General features: G+C 36.8%; 4 protein-coding genes across 9 annotated transcripts; 3 read left to right on the top strand and 1 right to left on the bottom strand.

The window, feature by feature from the left end:
• Positions 1 to 1,318: 1,318 nt before the first annotated feature.
• Positions 1,319 to 5,871, top strand: LOC147408689 (uncharacterized). 2 transcript variants are annotated; one of them, XM_086420790.1, is made up of 9 exons: positions 1,319 to 1,477; positions 1,817 to 1,939; positions 3,552 to 3,632; positions 3,768 to 3,856; positions 4,008 to 4,082; positions 4,223 to 4,284; positions 4,366 to 4,425; positions 5,143 to 5,334; positions 5,489 to 5,871. In XM_086420790.1, the coding sequence occupies exons 2-9, from the start codon at positions 1,817 to 1,819 to the stop codon at positions 5,575 to 5,577; spliced, it is 771 nt and encodes a 256-aa protein (XP_086276916.1). In that variant the 5' UTR covers positions 1,319 to 1,477; the 3' UTR covers positions 5,578 to 5,871. The 2 variants fall into 2 exon arrangements, with proteins under 2 accessions (XP_086276916.1, XP_086276907.1); XM_086420781.1 differs by having other exon boundaries at positions 1,324 to 1,477; positions 1,814 to 1,939.
• Positions 5,872 to 9,015: 3,144 nt separating this feature from the next.
• Positions 9,016 to 10,681, top strand: LOC147408690 (expansin-A11-like). The gene is made up of 3 exons (XM_086420801.1): positions 9,016 to 9,512; positions 9,610 to 9,931; positions 10,050 to 10,681. The coding sequence occupies exons 1-3, from the start codon at positions 9,371 to 9,373 to the stop codon at positions 10,354 to 10,356; spliced, it is 771 nt and encodes a 256-aa protein (XP_086276927.1). The 5' UTR covers positions 9,016 to 9,370; the 3' UTR covers positions 10,357 to 10,681.
• Positions 10,682 to 11,654: 973 nt separating this feature from the next.
• Positions 11,655 to 14,662, bottom strand: LOC147408691 (Putative methyltransferase family protein). 4 transcript variants are annotated; one of them, XR_015171282.1, is made up of 8 exons: positions 14,387 to 14,653; positions 14,201 to 14,305; positions 13,826 to 13,912; positions 13,111 to 13,161; positions 12,853 to 12,946; positions 12,682 to 12,766; positions 12,208 to 12,582; positions 11,655 to 11,899 (listed from the first exon to the last, which is right to left on the bottom strand). XR_015171282.1 is itself a non-coding variant. In XM_086420816.1 (7 exons), exons 1-7 carry the CDS (start codon positions 14,510 to 14,512, stop codon positions 12,429 to 12,431), a joined length of 702 nt encoding a protein of 233 aa, XP_086276942.1. In that variant the 5' UTR covers positions 14,513 to 14,653; the 3' UTR covers positions 12,113 to 12,428. The 4 variants fall into 4 exon arrangements, 2 of the variants coding, with proteins under 2 accessions (XP_086276955.1, XP_086276942.1); XR_015171284.1 differs by lacking the exon at positions 13,826 to 13,912 and having other exon boundaries at positions 14,387 to 14,660; XM_086420816.1 differs by lacking the exon at positions 11,655 to 11,899 and having other exon boundaries at positions 12,113 to 12,582.
• Positions 14,663 to 16,462: 1,800 nt separating this feature from the next.
• On the top strand, positions 16,463 to 21,208 carry LOC147408692 (cell wall integrity/stress response component). Of its 2 annotated transcripts, none has more exons than XM_086420847.1 (5): positions 16,463 to 16,862; positions 19,496 to 19,614; positions 20,194 to 20,251; positions 20,382 to 20,459; positions 20,696 to 21,208. In XM_086420847.1, exons 1-5 carry the CDS (start codon positions 16,676 to 16,678, stop codon positions 20,887 to 20,889), a joined length of 636 nt encoding a protein of 211 aa, XP_086276973.1. In that variant the 5' UTR covers positions 16,463 to 16,675; the 3' UTR covers positions 20,890 to 21,208. The 2 variants fall into 2 exon arrangements, with proteins under 2 accessions (XP_086276973.1, XP_086276964.1); XM_086420838.1 differs by having other exon boundaries at positions 16,466 to 16,865.
• The last annotated feature ends 2,428 nt before the right edge of the window (positions 21,209 to 23,636 follow it).

Here is a 23,636-nt window from a genome sequence, read left to right on the forward strand (position 1 = left end):
TCCTCCTCCAAAAGGGGCAGATTTTCTTTATAATCATATTTGCATTGTGGCTTATGACTTTAGTTTCTATAAGCCTAATAATCGACTAGAAAAATTATTTTTGGAACATACACTTGACTGAATTCAAGTTCAACGCGATTGCTAGATGTAGCATGAGCTTTTGATTTAAAAATTACAATCAAATAATGAAAAAAAAAAAAAACATTCGAATTGGTTAAGATTCAATACCTGAGGATTGAAAATGACTCTCCCTTGATAGCTCATAGGATCGGGTCATAATTGATTGAAATCAACTAATAAGACATCGTACTGAACCTTTGTTGGATCCCATATCTTGGAAGCGTACATGAGTTAATGGAATTCAAGACAAGTTAGTAATGAGTCTTAGAACATCTCCAACCCTGATCTATACTCATTCAAATTATAGTAAAAAAAAAACTCCACTCATTCACTCAAAAGTGATATAAAATTGAGGGAGATTGAGATGTTTACCCAAATCAAGGGAGGCTCAAATCCTTATCCAAATTCTATATTTGAGTAAAAATTTGGAGAAGATAGTAAAAAAAAGATTTGAGTGAAAATCCAAGTTTAGCATTAGATGTTTTTAGTTTACAATTAGACTGCTCTATCAAATAAAGCTTTTTCTCAAATATGTGTAAAAAATTGGAGAAATTATAAAAAGGTTAAATATTTTATTAATTATCAGAAAATACTAATTTTCTTAAACTTTACTAAAAAAGAATTAAAATATTGGACTGTCCTGTATTTTAGTAACTCGTTGGATAGTCTAGCATTTTATATTGTATTTTATAATAAATAACATAATACGATTACTAAAAATTGGACAATCTAGCAATTAAAATTGTTATTTTTTATAAGATTAATACTAGAGTGATCCCAGTGGAGGACACACGAGGGACATTTTGACGTGGTGGCACATGCATGCCCACATATGCATTTTCTCCGAGATAAGAGTAAAATGCATCTATGGACATGTGTATGCAACCACGTCAAGGTGTCCCCCGCTTAGGTTACTCTACCATGACTCTTTTTATAATTAATTAAGATTCTCTTCCCCCCTTTTATTATTATTATTATTTTTTCATGTGTGTGTAGTTTTCCCAAAAGTAGACTACCAACACTATTCATTGAAAGATGGTCGACATTGTTTGTTGGATTGGATGGTTCTGATCTACGATCATGGGTATCTGAATAGTTTTAGAGGTGCATACAAATATCTTTATTTGTATGGTAGTTTCACCAAAAGGATTCTCGATTCAGTAACCCTAGAAAACCCTAACGAGCGGTTAGACATACGGTTTGGGAACAGTTCGACCGTGTAAAAGCGGTTCGCTAGGGCAGTTTGGGAACTAACGAAGTGTTATAAATAGAAGAGGATAACCTCTTGTAGAGAATAGGGCGGAAAAGAAGAAACGAAGCCAGACAAGAGGGCTGTTCAGAGGAGAGGCCAAAAGAGGTAAAAAAAAAAAACAATTGGAGGGAAAAACACCGAAACGAAACCCTAACCCTAATCCTAATCACAGTTTTCTCTATCTTCATTTATGGTTTATTTCGATTTTTTTTCAACAATCATTCGCAAATCGAGCGAAACCCTAGTTTTTTTTTGATGGATTGGTTGATTACCGCTCACCTCATCCCTTTTTTTAAATTTTATATATATTTGCTTGTTTGATTTTCTGGGTTAGGGTTTCTGTATTTTCTGCGCGAGGAAGAGAATTTTGATGTGTTAATAATTTTGTGCCTTATGGGTTGTTATTTATTTATTTAATTTTATTGTTTGGGGATGGTGAAGAAGATGGATCGGTACCAGAGAGTGGAGAAACCAAGAGCAGAAACACCAATAAATGAGAACGAGATACGTATAACGGCTCAAGGAAGGATGCGCAACTATATCACTTACGCCACCGGTCTGCTTCAGGTATAGATTTCATTTTTTTTTATTTTTATATATTGATCTCTTAAAAGTTTTATCTTTTCGTGGATGAAATTGCTATCTTCGTGTAACTCGGGTGGGTTGGGGATCAACCCATGTCCAACACACACTTGACAAACACCAACCCGACCTCAGGCATGAAATGCTTAACCCAAGCGTTTGATTGGCTTATTCCTCATTAATATTAGATAATCTAGTAATGATAACGACTCATATGAAGATAAGTGATATATATATAAAGCGTCTTGTTAACCTGTGCCACGGACACACGTTAAAGTGCATTAAATACACATTGTAAATTGAATTTTGTACCAAAACTCCCTCAAAAGATTTTTTTTTTACAAAAAATATCCTCGAATGCTAATTTCCAAGGTGTATTTAATGCAGTTTGACGTGCGTCCTCAGGGCACATGTTAACAAAACCCATAAAAATATAAAATTTACTATTATCTGTCATAAAAATATATTTCAAAGTTCATGTACATGAAATTATAAGAAAAATATGATGATGATTAATTAAAGATTGAAATGTGAATTGTGAATGAGAACGAAACAATGAAGTTACAAATATTTTAAAATTATCTAACCATATTAAGTTCGGGGTTGTGCAAATCGAGCAACCCAATGTCTATGCCCTAACCCAAAAACAAAATTGTTTGCCCAAACCCAGACTGAACCCTAGCTAAATGTGCCAAACCCGACCCAAGGTCTGGTTGAACCCATTGGGTTCGTCCCGCTCAAGTTGAAGCCCTATTTTCGCGTGCTCAGGTTGATTTACCAAAAAACTTACAGAACATAAGTTCTGAAAAGCTACATATGGATTTGTTCTAGCAATTGGCTGTATGACTTTTTTCTTGTATTGTGGCGATTAAGGTTTAAGATATCGTTTCAATTTAATGTTTTGGTTAATGAAAAAACCAATACGGTATCTGCTGGTACAAACCCATAGATACCTGATACGTTCAAATTTTCGGGGTCAATGTTTCGTATAGGTCTCAGCCGAAACAGAGACATATCGACTGATACACTTTAAACCATGGCGGCGATGATCTGAATGCGAAATATTTTTTTTTTGACTAACAGAATGATGTATTGATTGATGGGCTGGTGAAACACATGATGTGTATTGTTGTGGACCCACTACTTTATGATTCTTACTCCATAAAACTCTTGTTGGGCATGGGTTGAGGAGTATTAGAAGCAGCTTCTCTCTCGATCCATGTTATCTTTAGGAGTTGTTTTGGATTGTTAAATTGGATTTATCCAAATTTGCGCTCTCCAATGACTGTGATTATAGAGGGTGGATGCCACAATACTTAGGCAATTACCATAGACCTCGGATCAAGGCCCTGCCTTCACAACTAAATTTAAAGAATATGTTGACTGCTAGGATAAAGATTGATCTTTAATGACTGCTAGGTTCAGACCCCTTGAATCCAACTTCATTTGCTAACCACTATCATGTTTTGAAATTTTTAAGCATTTGTTTTCAAGCAAAAGTTGGCTTGTTCGTTAAGCTTATGTCAATCCTAAGATCATTGGATATCTCACTTTGTTCATACTTGTTTTGACACTGTTATAATTTAATGGCTGAAAGGAAAAAGGTTCAAGTGAGATTGTCTTCAAGGCGATGGGAAGAGCTATCAATAAGACAATAACGATTGTGGAGTTAATCAAGGTAGTTTATGCATCATTTACGTAATTTCATTGGTTGAATTTAATCTCTCTTATGCTTGTTATCAAACCATTTTGTTGTTGTGGTTCTGTTTATCTCCTTGAACTGAGTATCATAGTTGTTTTACCTGTAATGCAGAGAAGGATTGTTGGTCTTCATCAGATAACATCGATTGGATCTACCGACATAACAGATACATGGGAACCCCTGGAAGAAGGCCTCCTTCCGTAAGAGTAATTTGAACCTTGTTTTAAACACAAAATCTGTCTAGTTGTTGTTGTAGGTAGTCTGGTGTATTTTGTTGCTTGCCTGTTGATCACTGCACACATTCTCATTTTATTCGAAGGATATGTTAAAGATGATTTGTTTTTCTTACAGCTTGGAAACCACAAGGCATGTTTCAATGATTACAATAACTCTTTCAAAGAAGGAGCTGGATACATCTTCCATTGGGTGAGTTAGAACCCAGATACCGTTTTCATTTCTGTATTTATATAGCTTTTGCTTCCAAGAAACGTTGTTATTGGTTCAAGCTGAACATTCTCCTACAAAGATCAGACTTTTTCATAGACATGCTCTGTTATCTTTTGTAGGTACCAGCCTCCATTACCAGCTGAGCAGGTGAAGGCATGGACGGAGTTTGATCAAGAAGGAGGTAATCTATAATATGACTGCTTCCAATTGTTTTCAAGTTGACAGTATTTACATTTTCTCAATCATGCTTTTCACAATGCAGAAGGTTCGCCTGGTGGTCCAGGCAGGGGACGTGGTGGTCGAGGGCGGGGAAGGGCTAGAGGTATGTGTTCAATGGGCTTAAGAGAGTCCACTTTCAGTTTGTTGAACTGTATGTTCACATTACAGTCAGTGATGATTACTTGTTACTATCTACTTGATAATTTGGTTATTTTGGAAGAGTCGCTTCACACTGAAACTGGCTACATTCACTAAGTCCTTGACTGAATGTTCTTCATTTAACTTATGTCCATAGAAATTGCATGCACCAAGATATATGAATTATATTATATTCCATGTGCATATATATAAAGAAATGGATGTGTGTGTGTGTGTGTGTGTGATGAATGACTGAATTTTTTTGAGGTAAAACCAGAAAAGGGAAGAAATTCCCCTTCAAGATTACAGCATAGATGTTAAAAAGAAAAAAAAGAAAAAAAAGAAAAAGGAAAGATAAGTGTTATAAACAGCAGCACTTAAATCATTTCCTTTTGACTTGTATATGAAAATGTTCCACTTTCATGTCTTGAAATTGACGAGAGACCAGTACAGTGGGACTGCAGTACCTCTTTTTTTTCTTTGGAAGCCTTTAGAAGATGGTCCTTCCAAAATCCCCTACAGGTGGTGGAAAGCTGCCGTGAGATATAAACACTTGTATATCATAACCTTGGGAAGATTATGATCCATTTGCCAAACTCCAATGTGAATAAAAACTGGTATCTTCCGGGCAAGATACAACAGATAAACAAAGGATTGACATTGTACCTGTATTTTATTGCAGGGAATGGCTTTGTGCCCAATGAGTATGGGGATGGAGGTTGGGACAGGGGTCGTGGCTATGGCCGTGGAGGATTTCGTGGCCGTGGCCGTGGAGGATTTCGTGGCCGTGGAAGGGGTGGATATGGTGGTCCCCCAGTGGAGACCCAGCAAGATGCAGGAGGATATTATAATGAAGCTCCTGCCCAAGGCCGAGGTAGTACTTCTTTCAGCGGTGGTTTATGTGCCTGAAAAGCTTTTGAACTCTAGTCAGTGAGGGCTGGGCAAGTACTAGGATTAGCAGACAAACATGGGCAAATTTATTTAATTTAGTTTTGAATATATTTTGTTTTCCTGGGTTTGTTTCTCAGGTCGTGGCCGTGGAAGGGGAGGACGTGGAAGAGGCCGGAGTTATAGATCAAATGAGCCGATCCATGCAGCTGTTGTGGGAAATGCATAAATGGTCGATGTCTTGTTTCTATTGCAAAGTTTCTGCTCTATGAAGCGTCGGATGCCTGCTCTTTGATCTTTAATTTTTCTTATTTTACCTAATTTTAGATTTTATTATTCTCGCCATAGAATGTATTGACCTAAAATGAGTGTGACTTATGTGGGAGTTGCAGGCAACAGGAAGGCCTGCCATGTTCTTATTTTTGTTAGGAGGTTAGGCGAGGAGGGTGATGCTTGTCTAGTGTAGAATTTCTCTAACCGAGCAGTACATTCTTTCATTAATTTTATTAATTTTCTCTTTAAAGGTTTGTGCCTCTGGAAGGTGGGATGATAAGGTCAGTGGGGGTTGAAATACCAGGAATCTGGAATCTCTGCACTGGTTGAACCTATAAAAATAAAGGTTGCAGACTCGGTGGGTCAAAAAACACTGAGCTTCACACTTGTGGGACTTAAAAAAAAAAAAAAAAATTCTCAAAACGGGTATGAATTGAAGAAAAGTCCCTATAAGGTTATTGCAGGGAAGTGATGGTGGTGTAGGGTTTTGTTAACATGTGTCCTAAAGGGGTGCAATAAATACTGGAATTTATTTTCCTACCAAAATGCCTTGAGAAAAAATTTCTTACCAAAAATACCGTCAATGATCAAAATATCCACCCTTTATAATAAAAAATTATTGAGTATGTGAGCCCTTGAATTCCACTACCTTGATATTCCCTTGTAACATTAAATGTCCAATGATATAAATATTCTCAATTTTTATTCTCTAGCCAGAAGCCCATGTTTTCTTCTTAATGCATCAGTCTACTTCAAAGTTAAATCAAATCCAAAGGGGTTAGCTTAATCTCTTTCGGAACTGGGTGGGTGGCCTGTTGACCTCCTCCTGGGGTCAGGGTGTTGCAGCCATATGTAGGATGTTTACCAAAATAAATAAATTTCATGTTTATCTATACAACTTTACTTACTTGGAATCCATTTGTTTTTCAGCTTAACCTTGTCCTTTTGTAGTTCTAATCCTATTGCCATTGTTGAAGATGATTGGTTCAGAATAACTTGAAAGGCAAAGTTTAAACACGTTACCCATGTCATCGACTTTTTTTCATCAACTCCTTTCTAAAAGAGTTTTTATTGCCTTACAAACTTTTGCTAATGCCATCTCTAATGCCATCTCTAAGATGTTTTTTCCCTCTTTTCATTCATAATCTCATAAATTTATTGGCTTTACTCTTTTACCCCTACCCCCTAAATCCCTAAGAGGATGCATGTGCCTACATCAATGGCCAATTCTAGTTTATATATTATAAAACAACAATAGATCCTATTCAACTATAGTTTTGAGAATATAAAGATTGAGATCAGATAGTGGGATTCACACAAACATACTTTATTATTTTTCCTTATATTTTTTTCTTTAATTATATTGTCTTTCCTCTCTTTTCCTCTCCCTCTTTTCCAATGATATCATCTTGAACTTTATTATATTTTTTCTTTTACCTCTTTTAACGATTTAACTTCTACGACACATACAAATTCTATATATGTAATAAAACACAATAATAGATTCCACTCCTTCATCTCAAGATTTATACCTCATAAACAAAGTATCTCGAGTTATCTCTCCTCTTTTGTCTTCTCCCTTCTTCTCCTTCTTAAGAATATTCTCAAGTGTATTATCTTTTTTCTTCTACCTATTTCCAGCAACACTCGTAAAATTTTTTATATTACTTTTCCTCTTTTTCCCTTTTTATTCTATTTTAAATTTATTATTTTTCCTCTTTCACCCCCTAAACCTAATGAGGATGCTTGTGCCTCAAGTATTCTTATAAAGAAGTTTTTTTAAAAAATGACATTTATATTTGGGTGCGACCAATTTTTAATTTTATTAACTTGACCAATATTTTCAAAATGTCAAATGAGTCATATTGGACCTCGAAATGTTAATGTGAGGGATGATTCACATTGAAAACTCTTCAGCCTCATTCACTAGGGGTATTTTTTTTTATCTATTTTTGGTTGGGGGAGACGGGTTGTAACTAAGACAATTATATAAAACGAGTGTACAGAATGTGACTTAAGACATTACGTAAGGCGTCAAATGCGGAAAATGGAATCAACGTATCATTGTAAATGGGGCTTGATACGGTATCTCGCCACCTACCACATTAAATTGTATCGTAAGCCCTTTCTGTTCAATCTGTCTGAATCATGTTGAATGGTCCTCCTCTCAATGATAAAAAATGTCGTTCCACAGTTTCATTTTGATTCTTTTTGTCAAAATGTGGGATCTTCAAATCTTTTCTAGCTGTATTGGTCAAAACAAATAATTATGATGTAAATATCACACAAGTCCAAAGTAGGTTAATGATTTTGGGACCACCGACATATTTTAAAGATGGTAGGTTGAGTGGTACTAGATGTTCTCTCTCTTATATGTTTATCTAAATTAAATTATTTTCAAGTCTTTCTCAAAGTTGGCATCTCACATTAGAATCACATTAGCGTTCATTTTTTTTTTTAATTCAATAAAACAAGATCCATGCATGATCACCAGAGATTTCTATCAAAATCATTTTATTTATTTATGATGGGGGTGTCTAAACTTATGTCTGACTAAAGGACCGAAAGAGATAGGGCCAGAGCCAATACTTGGGGTAAGTGTGGGTGCACCCTTGCAAGTGGCCTCAAGAAAATACTGTTCATACTGGGGATCGAACTCACAATCTTTGGACTCTCACCACTTATTGAACCCACGATTGGCATTAAGCCACCCTCTCGGAGTTATCAAAATGATTTTCTAGAGTCAAAATCATTTCTATTGAAAGGATAGTGGAACCAAATAGGTCTTAAACATCTTGTATGATTGGTGATAAATGATCACACCTATGCTTGGTATAATACTCTCACACCCAAATGACAATACTTGCTTGTTGTGAGTACAAATGTGTAAATGTGGCCATTGTTTTTGATGGTTCGATTATCATTTCATCTCTTAGATTAGCCATTGCCCATAGTCTCTTAATTTTTAATGTCACATAAAAAAGATTAGTGAAATATCTTATGGTCAGCATGGATTGATTGATCTAATTTCCAGATTCTAGTATATCATCAATTGGACTGATTTGTACCAATCAATGATGGTGATAGGTCATACAAATGGGCAATATTATTAGCAGTTGTACCTGAGATTATCCCACATAACCGTATAAGAAAAGAGGGTGACTCGACAATTCATCACCATCCCTAGGTGGGTAAATGTCAAATGGGGTCATGGGGACATGTGGAATGGACATTAAATTTACAGCTTTTTGATCAGAAATGTCAAAAAGGAAGACCATGTGTAGTGTACCAGATGATTTAAGCAAAATATTCTATAGACCCAAGATATATATATATATATTTCTTCAGATATCAACAAACATATAAAACAGAAACATGAAAGTAAAAAAGTGGAAAACAAAGGGTTTGTTGTGGTTTTTGATCCAAACACGGCTCTATGTTTGGGCAAAGCATGTGAGTGTGAGAAGAGAACGTGCGAATAATTGAATGAGGCCCAAAAATATTCAGAGTTGCAGAGATAATACAGATGGTTGAAGGACACATTCGTTGATTTAAATAAATTAAAAAAAAAAAATGCAAGTTTTCTCTAGTTGCAGTTGTCACATGTGAGGTTGTTGCATCAGAGGGTCTGTCAACTATTTAAAGAGGAAGATATTGCCTCTACACATATGCCATTTGGTGTAAACAAATCCAAGACCTCAACCATCTTCTTCTTCCTCCTTATTACATTGTGTTTGAGTTAAAGAGAAATGTCGATGTGCTTCGTTTTTATATCGGTCATCGTGTTTGGATTGAGTTATGGATCTATAGATGTCGATGCATTTTCACCTTCTGGATGGACCAAAGCCCATGCTACCTTTTACGGGGATAGCGATGCCTCAGGAACTATGGGTATGTGATTCTTTTGCTCTATCTAATAATATTGGTTCATTCTGTTGTTTAATAACAAATCTGTACGACATGGAGCTGAATCTCTGATTGGTTATAGGGGGAGCTTGTGGGTATGGTAACTTATACTCAACGGGATATGGGACCAGCACGGCAGCTTTAAGTACTGCTCTGTTCAATGATGGGGCCTCTTGTGGGCAATGCTATCAGATCATATGTGATTATCAAGTGGACTCCAAGTGGTGTTTGAAAGGGACGTCTGTGACTATTACCGCAACTAATTTTTGCCCTCCAAATTTTGCTCTACCGAATAACAATGGTGGGTGGTGCAATCCGCCACTCAAGCACTTCGATATGGCTCAGCCTGCATGGGAAAAGATCGGTATTTATAGAGGTGGGATCGTTCCTGTATTGTTCCGAAGGTTAGTTTCTTTCTACAAATAATCACGCAGTCAAAAATATCTCAACTTGTTATTGAATCTTCTCTGCTGTCTTTTTCTATATATATTTTTTCTTATGGTGTTGACTGGGATGGTGCAGGGTTCCATGCATGAAACATGGCGGAGTTAGGTTTACTATTAACGGGAGAGACTACTTTGAACTAGTCCTGATAAGCAACGTTGCGGGGAGTGGATCGATACAGTCTGTGTCGATCATGGGTTCACATACTGGGTGGATGACAATGTCAAGGAACTGGGGAGCTAATTGGCAATCCAACTCCTATCTCAATGGTCAATCCATATCCTTCAAGATCACTACCACCGATGGAGAGACTCGTCTCTACCCCAACGTTGTCCCGTCTAATTGGGCATTTGGTCAGACCTTCTCTAGCTCTGTACAATTCTAAGCTCACGAAGGGTTTAAGGTTCGTGGTTTAGGTCGGCAGAGGCGCGCTTCTTATTTTACTGAAGCAGCCCGCCATTCTTACATGGTACTCGATGAGTTGATGCCAATGATGATTTTCTGCATCCTTGGTTAGGCTGGGATTGAACCCATGGAACCCAAAGCTATTATAAATGACCCCAAAAATGGTGAACTTTGTGGGGATTAAATCTATTTCAAGATCATAATTGTAAATTAGCATATCTGCATGTGTGGGTCTGATGCAAGTACCTATAAGAAAAATAAAATAGTACTTGGATAAATGTGTCTTTGGTTTTCCTTTTCTGCTAGATTTGTTGGTGATCAGGTATTGTTAGCAGTACTACACAATGGCTACTCTCTCAAACACAATTCTTATTCATGAAATCTTTTTGAGGTTCAAACACCATAAATTACAATAATTTGATTTGTCCAACGCATACAATTTTTGTGCATTTGTGTCTGTAAGGTTATTAGTACGTAATTGAAACAAGCAAATGGTAAAAAAAAGAGAATTCAATTTCGAAACTTACAAGCAGGAGAAAACTTCTTTCAAGTGGTCTTCAACAAACCAAATGGTTGATATCGAGAGAATCACACAATACAAGGAAAAATAGTATCAGCTCCCCAAGAAATATTTACAGGAAAGTAATTAATCAAAATTTACCAGAAGGTGCCTTTGATCTTTCACCCCCCCCCCCCCCTCCTTTTTGTTTTTCCCCTTCAGAAGGTAAGCATGGGTTAGGCAGATCTGGCAAGATTTTAAAAATCCAAAGAGAACTAGAATTATAGTTCAGCGCCCACTAGCATCCTCAGAAACAATCCTCATCTTCGTTGGTCTCCCTTTGACACAAAAGAATTAAATTTTTTTTACCCCATTTAGAGCCAGAGAGTCTTTCAAACGGCTGAAGATAGCTTGTGACATAATCCACTAAAATTTTCTTTTGCTAGGCAACTGAGATTAGTGGTCAATGATTAGTAGGTGAAGGTGGGTTTTGAACCCACATCGTGGTATCAACACTCACAAACTTAAACAAACTTAGCAACATGGCACCTTCATACAAATTTTTTAAATTTCCAGGGAATAAGCCTGTTTTTAATGAAATTAGTTGCTCTACTGTGGGTGGATTTTGAACCTGGTTGTGGTATCAACACCTGTAGACTTTATGAACTATGCTAGATGGTACCTTCAAAAGATAACATTGCCACCCCATTGTTTCTTATGGACATTCAACCTCCACCGCAAAAATCATTGTTCCTCTAAACCAAAAAAAAAAAACTGCATTCAAGTTGTAAACTCAGATGTTTCGTTTAAATATGAAACCATTTTCCAGTTAGAATTATTCTTGTTCTCTTCCTCTTAAGGGAAATAGAGCTGCCCATATAAGTTACATTTAGATAGTTCAGTTTGAAGATGAAATAGTTTATAATCTTTTTTTCCTTCTCTCCCTTCCTTGCCGCATTTGCTCCCTTTCGCCTTTTACATTGATATCAGCATCGGGTACCACTAATCATTCCAGCATCTCCAACTGTTTAATTAAGATGCCCACCGGAGAATACAAAAAAACAGATTGTACGTAAATCAAGGGCATAACTTCAAAGACAACAACAATTTCACAAGAAGAGTTATCACAACTGGCTGTCCAATAGGCTAAATATTAATCTGAAAAAGTGCATATCAACAGATGACAATCCAAATATCCAATTCATTTTAAATTCTGACCTAATTAAAAAAAAACATGTGAAAGAAAAATTTAAAGCTTGTAACTAGATTTGATATAGTCCATAAAACCAGCTTTCCCACCAAAAAAAGGGAAAAATAGTGAACAGGACAAACCTAAGGGAAAGGCATGGAAGCACACAATGGCCCCGCTCACCATTCGATGGATCCCACCTGAGACATCTCCCAAGCGAAAATCAAGGCCACTGAAGGAGTCTAACCGTTGAACCAATTGAAATTCCACTAGATACTTATCAGAGTGGGAATTATCTGAAAGAGGGAATGGTTGCATGTAACTGAGAAGCTTTGTATTGCTAAGGTTATACAATTGGTTTACATCAAGCTGAAAAACCAGCCAGCATGATTTCCGCCAATTGAATGTTCCCAGTTAGATTAGATGCCTTGCAAGATGGCATAAATGAATATGCATCAAGAAGCTTTGTGCATTTCAAGCTCCACTTAACCATTAAGTATTCAATGAGATGATGCCCACTGCATGTCATATAAATGACAGTTAATTAGTGAAATGGGTACTGGAGTGAGTGTATATCTAGATAAAATATAACTAGATTACTTGGGATAAAGGAAGACCTTCGGTTATGATATGTTGTTATAAAGACTGAGCCAGGAGAATTTTGAAGCAAGAATGTCACCGTTGCAAAGAGGTCATCAAAGTCTACCCAACACAAACAATGTCAATATTCATCAAAATAATCATGGATAGAAGATAGGGTACAAACCTAGCAGACAAAGTAATCTTACCCCTTGTGTCGTACAATACATCGGCTCCAAGCAAAATCTTTGGTTGTAAACTGAATATAGGTGCATCCCATTCTCCCCAAGTGAGACCCAATATCTACACAAGCGAACAACATCATTTGTAAAGCAAACTTGTAAGGCTGCTAGTGGCGAAACCTATTTAACTTTTCCAGAAAAAATCACGAAGAGGGAACACTAATGGGAGGCTTGTACATGTGGTGGACGTCATTGGGAGGCCAACCATTGAGAAAGTAATTTTACCTTACAGTTGAGTTCATTAAGGTCGCACATTCTTCTCATGTTGTCCAGCACCTGCAGTTCCAAGAAATTATATGCAAGTAAAAAAAGCAAGAACTAGAACAACAAAAACCAGCTCTTTTTAGAAAGAGTCGTGATTTTCTGACGCCCCTTTGACACACGCCCCCATATGTGACATCGGCCAGAACCATAGAATTCACCCCCCTCGGGATACACAAATGCACATCCCCATAAATATGTGCAGTTGTGTATCCCAAGGAAAAATGGTCTATGGTTCTAGCACATGCCACATCAGGGGACGTGTGTCAGAAGGGGGCATCAGAAAATCATTATTCTTTTAGAAATTCAATAAATCACAAGTAGGTCTACCATACAAATAAGGAAATTCACGATATGTAGATAGATACAATAGTGATATGGATGGTCCACAGTTGTTCAACTCTGATAAGCATAGGAGGATTACTTATCCAAAAAAATAAAATAAATAAGCATAGGAGGATTGGAATGAGTTAACTTTTGGTGAGACTCGTAATCCGCTTTATGTATTATTGAGGTTTTCCATTTTGATCAATGTAAGCTAAATAAAAGAGGCTTAAAGGACATCGCTTTGTGGACCTCACGATACGTATAATATACTCAATTCGTAAATAGAGTTAGTTTCGCAAGAAAGATTTCTAAGCTTCATATGAGGTGATAATGAACCATCAGTACATACTACCTCCAATCTGTTTGAGTTGTCTGTCAATGTGACGTAGGACCCCACTTTTGCGGACACCAACCCGGGCAAGGAAGTTCCAGCCCCAAGCTGCTCCAAGTAGAAACAATTATCAGAACAAAATAACAATCAATGCAATTGATTACCCAATAATTGATGGCCAATATCGCGGCAATCCCTAAGAATGTTAAGGCAAGAGTATGCATCGATTTCACCAATTTAAATCAGGCTTGCCCCAATGGCCAGGATCACAGTTTAGTTTTCTTTTGTTGGAACAAAATGCGATTTCATAATTCTTATTATCAACAGCCTTATCCCAACTATAAGAGAAAAAGAGGATAAAGTAATCCAGAATAAGTAGAATCTTGAAATGGATACCTCAACAACAGATTTCCCAGCAAATCGCAATTTTTGCTGCCAAACATACTCCGCCAGAACAATACTACATGGCCACACAAACATTCCGTATTCTTCCTCCATACTCTGAAATCTCCAAAACCACAAAATCAATCAAAATTTTACAGTTTTTATTCTGTGAGAACGTTTGTAAACCTTTTAAGTTACCTCCATGATTTTAATGGAGAACCCTTCGCTGGTCTGTCCAGGTATGCCGAACGAATGGCGTGAGATAGTCGTCATGCTCTGAACCGGTACATCTGTAGATGTAACGGCTGTGTCGTCTTCGTCCATGGTTATTGAACCGATCTGTTACGATCTTTCTGTGCGAGAGGTGTTCGTGGAAAGTTCTGAATCAGAACGCTTCTCAGTTTATCGACTCCTATAGTCCTACAACTCTCAAGTCCAACTGTCTGCCAAAACCATCAGAATTTCAGGAGTTATTTAGACACATCCCCTCCTTTTTGGGTGAATATCTGAGATATAGCCCTATGTAGTTTCAAACTGATGATATGCCCCTTGACCTTGATCTTCTCTCAAAGACAAATAAAATAACTTAAATATCCTCACCTCCGATATATACTCACTCATTTTCAACCTCTTAAAGTTACTTTTTACCCCCTCATCTTTCATATTAATAATTTATTACTTTAATCTTCCATACTCCAGGATTATACTTGTTGAATTATAACTCAAAACAATTAGGGCCAATTCAAGTATGTATGTTTTTTGGGTTGTTTCAAGGTAATTTGGGTGGGGTTTGTAACTTATTTAAGTGGCTCACTTATGTGATGCTTTTAAAAATGATTTTTTTGTTGTAAGTTTAACTTTAAGTCTAAATCTTTTCTAGAGAAAGAGAGAAAATTCAAGAAAGGAGAGGTTGAGAGGTTTGAAAAGATTAAGATCTAGAATAAGGTGAAGTCGAGTGATAGAGGTGTTTACTTGTATCAATTTACTTCGATTTTTTCATAGTAAAATCGATCTCCAATACTTATACCTTCGTTAACGTAACATTTGGGTGAACCACGTAAAATTTTTTGTTGTGGGTATTGTGTTCTTATTCTTTCTTTTTATATCTATTTATTCTCTTTGCATTTGCAATTATTAGTTAGGTTTGTTTTTCATTGTCATTATCAAACAAAGTTTTAGGTGTGGCATACAAGGTGTTTCTTGAAATACCCAATAGGTATTTAATCAATTCACTAAGTGAGTTTCACAAAGGTATTTACATACACAACAAGAATTTAAAAAATAAAAATAAATAATATATGACAAGTTTGGATCAATAAGCGTTTAATGCACATAGGTCATGAGTTCGATACCAAGTACACAAACCCTGACTTACTTGGTACGTGTAACGTGCGGACATTGCACATTCCTTGAAACTAGTCCTTAGGCAAGACCATGGTCTATGGACTGGGCAAAGCCTAGACGGGCATGATTTATTCTTTATAAAAATACTTGACTATCAAAAATATATATATAAAATAGAAGATAATGAAATTTTGGATAGAAAACTCAAGGATTTTCCAAAAGGATTTAACAATGTTAGAAATGATGGATAAAAAAAAAAGAAGATGAGATTAAAAATAAGAAAAATTACTTCAAAGACTCTATAATAAGGATGTATTTATAAATGTAAAATTTAGGATTTGAGGCAATATCTTAGTAAAAATCTTTCTTTTTTAATGTCCTTTTCTCGATAAAAGAAGAAACTCAAATCATAAAAATTGAGATACAAATTATTGATCTCGATGATTTGAATTATTGATCATAACAATTTGAATAATTTATCTCAACAATAATATTGAAACATCTCGAGAGTTTAAACTTTTCTTTTACTTTCATTAGAGAGGACCAAGGTGAAGGGCATATCATCCATTTGAAAATATGGAGGGGTATGTCTGAATTACTGGCATTACTATGGGTCTGCCGTCCAAGTATAATCCATATATACCAACTCTCTGCATGTTTGACACATCTTTCCAAGATAACCATCTCACAAGATCATATGCGAAGTAAAATTTCGATACATTACTGTTACTAAATCGAAAAATCTTGGAAAGGTTGTTGATGGTTCTAGATCTAATCAGAGTTATGATTGGGTCTAGATACCTAAATAGTACACTTGCATCGTACATTAGCATCAATAACCACCTCGGGAGACGAAAAAAAGCCCTCAGCATTACAATGCGCCACGTGTTAATCAAAAATGTTCTGATCTACTTTTGCTTGATTGTTCCACTCGTCGTCTTCTACGCATGCTTATGTAGCAGTAGCACTGCGTGTAAGGTAGCAAAACCGTCATTCCATACCGTGGTACAGTACGCACCCCATGCGTCAGTTAGAAACAATCCAATAAATTGATCGCGCTTTCTCGAGCTTTCCCTTCTCCATCGACTAGAGCTTCTCTCTCTTCTGGATTGCTGCAGATTATTTTTTTCTTCCAATTTTGCCATGGCGTTTGCTCATTATTTACTGGCAGTGCCATCGGGAAGTTTAAATCCTCCAAAAACCTCTTCTTTGTTTGCTAATACTACCTGTAATTCTTCTTCCCTTTTTTCGCTTTCCTTCTCTTCTACTGTTTGGACCAAAGCACATAAGCTTTCGATCCTTTCTAGAAAGCTCCGAAACATCGGACATGGTGGTACTTTACTGCTCACTCTCAGTTATTTCTTCTTTATTTTCTGGATTTTCGATATTTGTTTGATTTTTTTTTTTTTTTTAAAATGTATAAAGGTTGCATCTTTAAAGATTACTTGATTATTAATGAATTTAGGGATTATTTATTGATCTTTTTTGCGTTATTTAGATTAATGTAGTTTTCGATCATATTTGAAGTTTAGGCTTGTTTGTAATTTTGAATCTTTGGTAAATCTTATGCGAATTCATTGTAAATAAGGCTTTGATGATGATAATGATGAGGATGGGAATGAGATGATGTAAAAGGTTGTGGATTCTTTTTATCGTTTTAAATCTAAGGTTTAAAAAAAGAAAAAGAAAAAAAACTCACATATGGATCTAGAACGCTATCAATGTCCTTTACGTGGCAAAACCAATTGCTCTTCTGTTCTGTTTTCATTTTCTGAATCTGTTTTTTCCCCTAGTATGTTATCTGATTTAAAGGGATCCATTTTGTTTGGTTGATTCCAAATTTTGGGAAATCTACATTGTGGCTAATTTTCTGGTCACACTGTCCTCCTCGAGATATTTAATGTAAGAAAGATGCTTCATTTCCTATTGAAACCTACAGCTCTTCACTCCGTTCCAACAAATGATCTTCTTACTCGGCAAGACCCCCAGACTCTTACCTATGCTCCAAGTAGTGATTTTCCTCTCTGGTGCGGGTTGCTTTTCTGGGACACCAATTTGGTGCCTGCCAATGACACTTTGACATTCAAGTTAGTAGAAGAAGATGGAGATGAGGTGGGAAGTAAGATTGCAAAGCAAAAAAAAAAAAAAAAAACAAACTAAGGTGTCAAGTTTCATATGAGTCAAAAAAGTGACCCCAAGGTGTTCTCCATCTCTTATAAAGGAGAAGGGGAACTGATGATGGAAAAGTGATTGCCAGCCGCTTGACAGATGATCAACTACCCATTGGTCTGTACCCTGCATGAGTGAGTGTTACCCTTGATAGCATGCCCATCACCTCAAATATTTCGAGGATGGACATCGAATTGTCTGATAACATGACTAAACCCCCCCTCCCACTTTTTCATTTTTTAAGGGGACAATGTGACTGGTGGAATATTTTGGTAGTTTTACCTAAGTCAAGGATGGCAATCTCGCTCGTGTACAGAGGTTCGAGGATGCACTTAGGTTGCAAGGTTTTCTTGGGTTCGAGTTACAGAGCTTGGGGGAGTCTTTGGCCTAGTCTTTACCCTTTGGGCATTAAACATTAATCTTGGGGACACGCTGGTAGTACGGTAGCCGAGGTGTAGTGCCCTTGGGGATTCCTCTCCTGGAAGTGGAGCTGAGGTGTCTGGTTCCTTGGGGGGACACCTTGGCCTGGTAAAGGGGTCTAGGTGCTTGCCTTGTAGGGGTGGCACCTTCGGGCTAGTAAGGCCAAAGTGCCTTCTTTGGCAGCATTGGTTGTCAGACGGGCATAGGCCGAGGTTGATTGCTGGTGGCGTTGGCACTGAAATTGAGGCCACATGTGGACAGCAGATTAAGTGTGCAGAAATCTGATCCCTACATATTAATTAACCTGGCATGCATTATTGGTTTGGAGGTGTGCAGAAGTGCTTGTGGTGAAGATTTATCATACACCCCAATTGTCACCATTGACGTCATGCAATGCTAATTTGGTACATTCATCTACTGATTGGGGAGTGACCGCTAGTTATTGTACATTCATATGTTTGTATATGGACTTGTTCAGGTGAGAAGTATGTCGTGGTTTGTTGGTGTATGAATCTTTACTATTTGTTAGATTGCCTCTTTGAGGAACCTTACGAAAGATTGTTTTTGATGACACTGTTCTGCTACAATCTTGCAACTCTTGTGTCTTCAAATCCTGCCTTCATTGAGTATATGCCTGGGTATAGAAGCTGATTGGACCTCCTGCTGAAAATGTTCAAAATTAAATATCAGGAAAAAGGACGGAAACTGGTGGGATTTTAAAACCCTAGTCATGACATATAAACCACAAAAAAAAAAAAAAGCAATAAAGAAATAAACCACCACATGCTCAAAAATAATTTAGGATCATGTTTGAGTTGATCACTGTCATTCTTACCAAGTTTAAGGTTCTCTAGCACTACGCACAAATACCCCATCTTCTTGTTTCATGATAGGGATGAAACTAACCTTTTTTTTTTCTTTTTCCGGGGCGAGTATGGAAATTGGTATTGCGATCTCTAGTTAAGCCTGTTTGAGTTTGAATCAGTAGCTCCGAGATGCAAAATTGTCAACTATACAGGCACTTGCCAACTTCGACAATCAGATTTTTGTTGGGAGTTGGGAGTTGCTCATTATTCCTGAAAACAATCAGTTCTATTGCAACCTATCAAAAAGAAAGAAAGAAAAACTTAGTCCTACTGTAACTACTGCAAGATCTTGAAAATGGATAATCTTATGTTAGATTTTCACTAAGACTTTGCTCTCCAAAGTAAATGGAACTGAATTTCTGTGGGTGTTATTCATTTTCATAAAATTCTAATTCTCATGTTACCTCAAATATCATATTGGGAGCTTCCTTGATATTGTCGATCACTTTCTTTTTTTATTTTTATTTATGATGATTGATTGCTGGATTCTACTTCAATTGTTTTTCAGCAAGGGCAAAGATGCAAGATTTTGAACCTTATTTAGCTGCAGATGCTTTTACAAACTTCAAACATGTGCTTCTTCCAATTACAGATCGGAACCCTTACCTTTCTGAGGGAACAAGACAGGTGCTCCTTGTGTCTATATGACAGCTTCCACTTCACCCAATTTTTACTCATCTATATGACAGCTTCTACTTCATTGATCCATGTAACATACAAAAAGTTGGATGGTTGCAACCATCTGGTGAGCTTTGAGTTCTTACATATGGGATATGCCAACTCCTAAGTAGGATCACTGAACAGTGGGCCATAGTATCATATCCATCACATCCCTAAGGTGCTCATGATATGGTATTATGGATATGCATTGCATATGGCTCGGGAGAATATCATTTATTAAAAATATCTAAACTAGTGCAGAAGAGTTACTAAAGAAGAAATATTAAATCATCTTCATTGTCAATGCTTTACCCCAATTTTTTTTTTTTGGCTCAGCTGTTATCTGTGAGCATTTACCCTGTTTTGGGGGCAAGATAAGGCGTAGATGATGATGGTGATGTTGATGCATTTATACACTAACTACCATCTGTCATACTCAGATTACAGATTTCCACATATGACAGTGCTTCCCATCTTTGGATGATATTTCATTCTTCATTTTCCATTTCTTAGTATGTTTCTCTCTCTCTCTCTCTCTGTTGGCAGGCTGCAGCCACTGCTGCCTCTTTGGCGAAGAAATATGGAGCAAACATCACAGTCGTGGGTATGCTTACTTTACCTCTTAGAGCTATTATTCACTTTTCAAGGTCTTGGAACCATAATGTAGAGAAAACCTAGTCATACCCATTTGACTGCAGGGTTTTAAATAATATAAAATTTAATGTTTCTTGCAGTTATCGATGAGAAGCCAAAAGAGTCGTTAACTGAGCACGACACCCAACTATCTAACATTCGCTGGCATCTTTCTGAAGGTAGGTCTGCTTTATTGAGTTCTTGTATATGCCTTGGCTTTTTAAATCTTTGGTTACTTGCATGAACCATTTGAATCAAGGAGCATTTAACTCAGACTGTACTGCATAAGTTGTAGACATAACTTCTACGTCTTCTATATGGTTTGAAAGATGCATGTTGGTGTTATTTGGGATTCTATGTTTGCGATCCAACTCTCATTTTTTTTTTTGGTCCTGAACTGGCTTCTTTTGATTAGGTGGGTTCCAGGAGTTCCAGTTAATAGAACGACTTGGGGAAGGAAAAAAACCAACTGCGATGATAGGTGAGATTGCTGATGACTTGAATTTGGATTTAGTAGTGATAAGCATGGAAGCAATCCATTCAAAGCATGTTGATGCAAACCTACTGGCGGAGTTCATACCATGCCCTGTTTTGCTTCTACCACTCTAAACTGTCTGGCTCCTCTCAGCAGTGTGCACACAAGCACAGTAAACCAGTATGTGTTATATAACTTATGGATCTCTTTGTAAATCCTGAAAGTATTTAGTTCCTTAGATCCTCCTTCGTTTTCTTTTACATGGGTACTTTCACTCAATGTTATCTTCTAATTGAAAACTATAGTTTGGCATTGTGAAATCCTGAATGAGATGAACGGGCATCTGTTCTGTTTGTGCCTTGGGGGCAAGCAGGAACAAAAATATGGTTTACGTCTGTGTTATGGATGGTTCCTGTAGGGTAATTTATGACCCTTTATGTGGGTTATCCGTCTCTTGGCTCTTGGCTCTTGGATCTTGGTGGTTCTTGTTGGTCACCTACTGGATGGAGTAGTTCTGACCATACATGTGATGGATCATTCTTAGCTCCACCAAATGTAAGAGAGGAGGGGAGGTGGGAGAATGTGTTGTGGGCCCTAAAATCTTATGCGATAAAGATTATGTGGTGCACAACATGATCAAAACTCTGAAATTTTGCACTAAATGATTATATATCATACAAATCATTGTAGAAGTTTCATCAAAATATTCTGGAAGCTCTAATTGAGGAAAACACTCCAGATAGGGCTGAATGGTGAAATAGACTTTAATGTTGTTGAATGGGGAAGATAGACTGTGATTTAACAAACTGCGTGACATTGGGAAGTTTGAAAAGCGAGGAAATTGCACGACATTTCAAGCAAGGAGGGATCTCCACCAAATTATACTAAAATTAGTTGTGGTTTCTTTCTAAATGCTTTATGCCTCTCGATAAATGACCAAAAGTAAAGATTGCTTCTATTGCCACACCAACTTTTATGAAGAGCACACCAAGATGTGTGCAAACCTTCCTGTGATTTACATATGAATAGCAATGCTCTTAGCAAAAGTTGGTGCGGCAATAGAATCTCTCAAAATGAAAACCTCTCTAATTAAACATCAAGAGATATCGAGACATCCGTTATATTATTCAAAAAAAAAAAAAAAGGATTTAATTTCCCATCTACCGTGGTCGTCTCTATCTCTCTCTCTCTCACTCATCTAAGGTGGCACTCCAAAGTTAAGAGATGCCACGACCACTTTTGCTGTAAAATTCTCTAACTTTCACCTTTGTGGGGAAACTAGTTTTTAAAGCTTCTGAGTTTATTTAAGGGGGGACTGACTGCCCATCTCAACAGCTCTAATAAGCGTATCTAATGGAATCTCACAGACTTCAATTCCACGACATCTTTTTCGTTCTTTATATATCCCCATCACTTCTTTCTTTCTTTCCTAGAGAAAGAGAGATTGCATGGAGAGTGTGTTTTGGTTCTCCTTAGTGGTAATATATGCATGAAAGTTAGTCTAGTCCTCTAGGGTCTTTATGGAAGTCTCTCAAGTGCACAAGAAAAAGACAAGATGGAGAAGAAAAAGAAAGGTGAGTCCATGCCATCTTGCATGTTTATCTTCATCAAATGGTCTTGGTTTGACCTCCTTTTCTTTCTTCACTCTTTTGTTGGCTGTAAGAGCTCCCTTCCATATTTCCAGAAGGACACAAGTTTACACCGAAATTTACCTAAAAAAAACTTCCATGGAGAATGATTGTATCCTCTTTCTTTTATCCTCTGGAATCTGAACTTTAATGTTCTATTTATTTTCTTCAGAGAGTGTGAAATCATGTAATGAGTATGAATGAAATATTTTGTAATGTACGGTAAATTATAATGGTTATCTATTTTTCATTTTTACCTTTCCCCCTTGTAATTTAGACATACATTGTTGAGATCTCTATTTTTTCTGAGAAAAATGCTTAAGTGACCTCACATATTAACTTCATTATGCATTTTGCCACATATCTGCATCAATCACATATGTTTTTCATCGAGATATAAGTGAAAAGCATCTATGGTTTTGTACACACGTCCATGTTAGGAAAGTGTGAAATGAAGTCAATCTTGAGGTCACTCCAGCAGCATGACTCTTTTTATGTAAGAGGTGTTCTTGGAGAGACTAAGATGAAATGACAAAAATGTCCTATTTCCAAAAATCCTTGGATTTTATAATATTCCCTTTACCTCAATACTTTTTCAATCTTTAAACCTCGACAAGAAGAGAAGTCTCTTCGAAAGAAGATGGATTTCTTTGAAAGAGAAATTGTGAGTCTTTTGAAAGTGGGTGATGATGAGGAAATTTAGTTCGTTTCCTTTTTTTTTTTTTTCTTATTTTATTTATTTATTTTAAAGTACATTGTCAAAGGAAAAAATCAGCTATAGCCAATCACCCCCATATAGGATAACTGACTACTACACTACAGGCAGGTTCCCTTTCACGTGGCTTGCTCAATAGCCTTAATAAGGCTGGGAACCTGACTATGTTAGTCAGGCTAGCCCTATTATCTCAGATTTGGAGCATCAACCTTTCGCATGGCAAGAAAAAATCATAAAAATGCAGTGGAGCGATTTGGAGGTCACTCTAAAACCTCTTTAGAGTTTTTTTTTTCCTCACAGTGCTCAGTGCTTGCCACGTCAAGTATACAAGGGTACTTTGTAAATGAGGAATGCCATTCAAGACATGTGGGTACATGTGATTGATGGATCCCAGATTTCTGTGAGTAAATGTTTTTTCGTTGAAGTATAATAGTCATATATGTGAGATGCATCGTATATGTCGTATTATAGGTTCATTCTTCTACACTTTCCTAGGAGTTGACTATTTATCATAATTATTACCTTAAGGATTTCGACC

Source organism: Akebia trifoliata, chromosome 2 (assembly GCF_017979445.1).
Source record: "Akebia trifoliata isolate Shusen 1 chromosome 2, ASM1797944v1, whole genome shotgun sequence".
Taxonomy (NCBI): Eukaryota; Viridiplantae; Streptophyta; class Magnoliopsida; order Ranunculales; family Lardizabalaceae; genus Akebia; species Akebia trifoliata.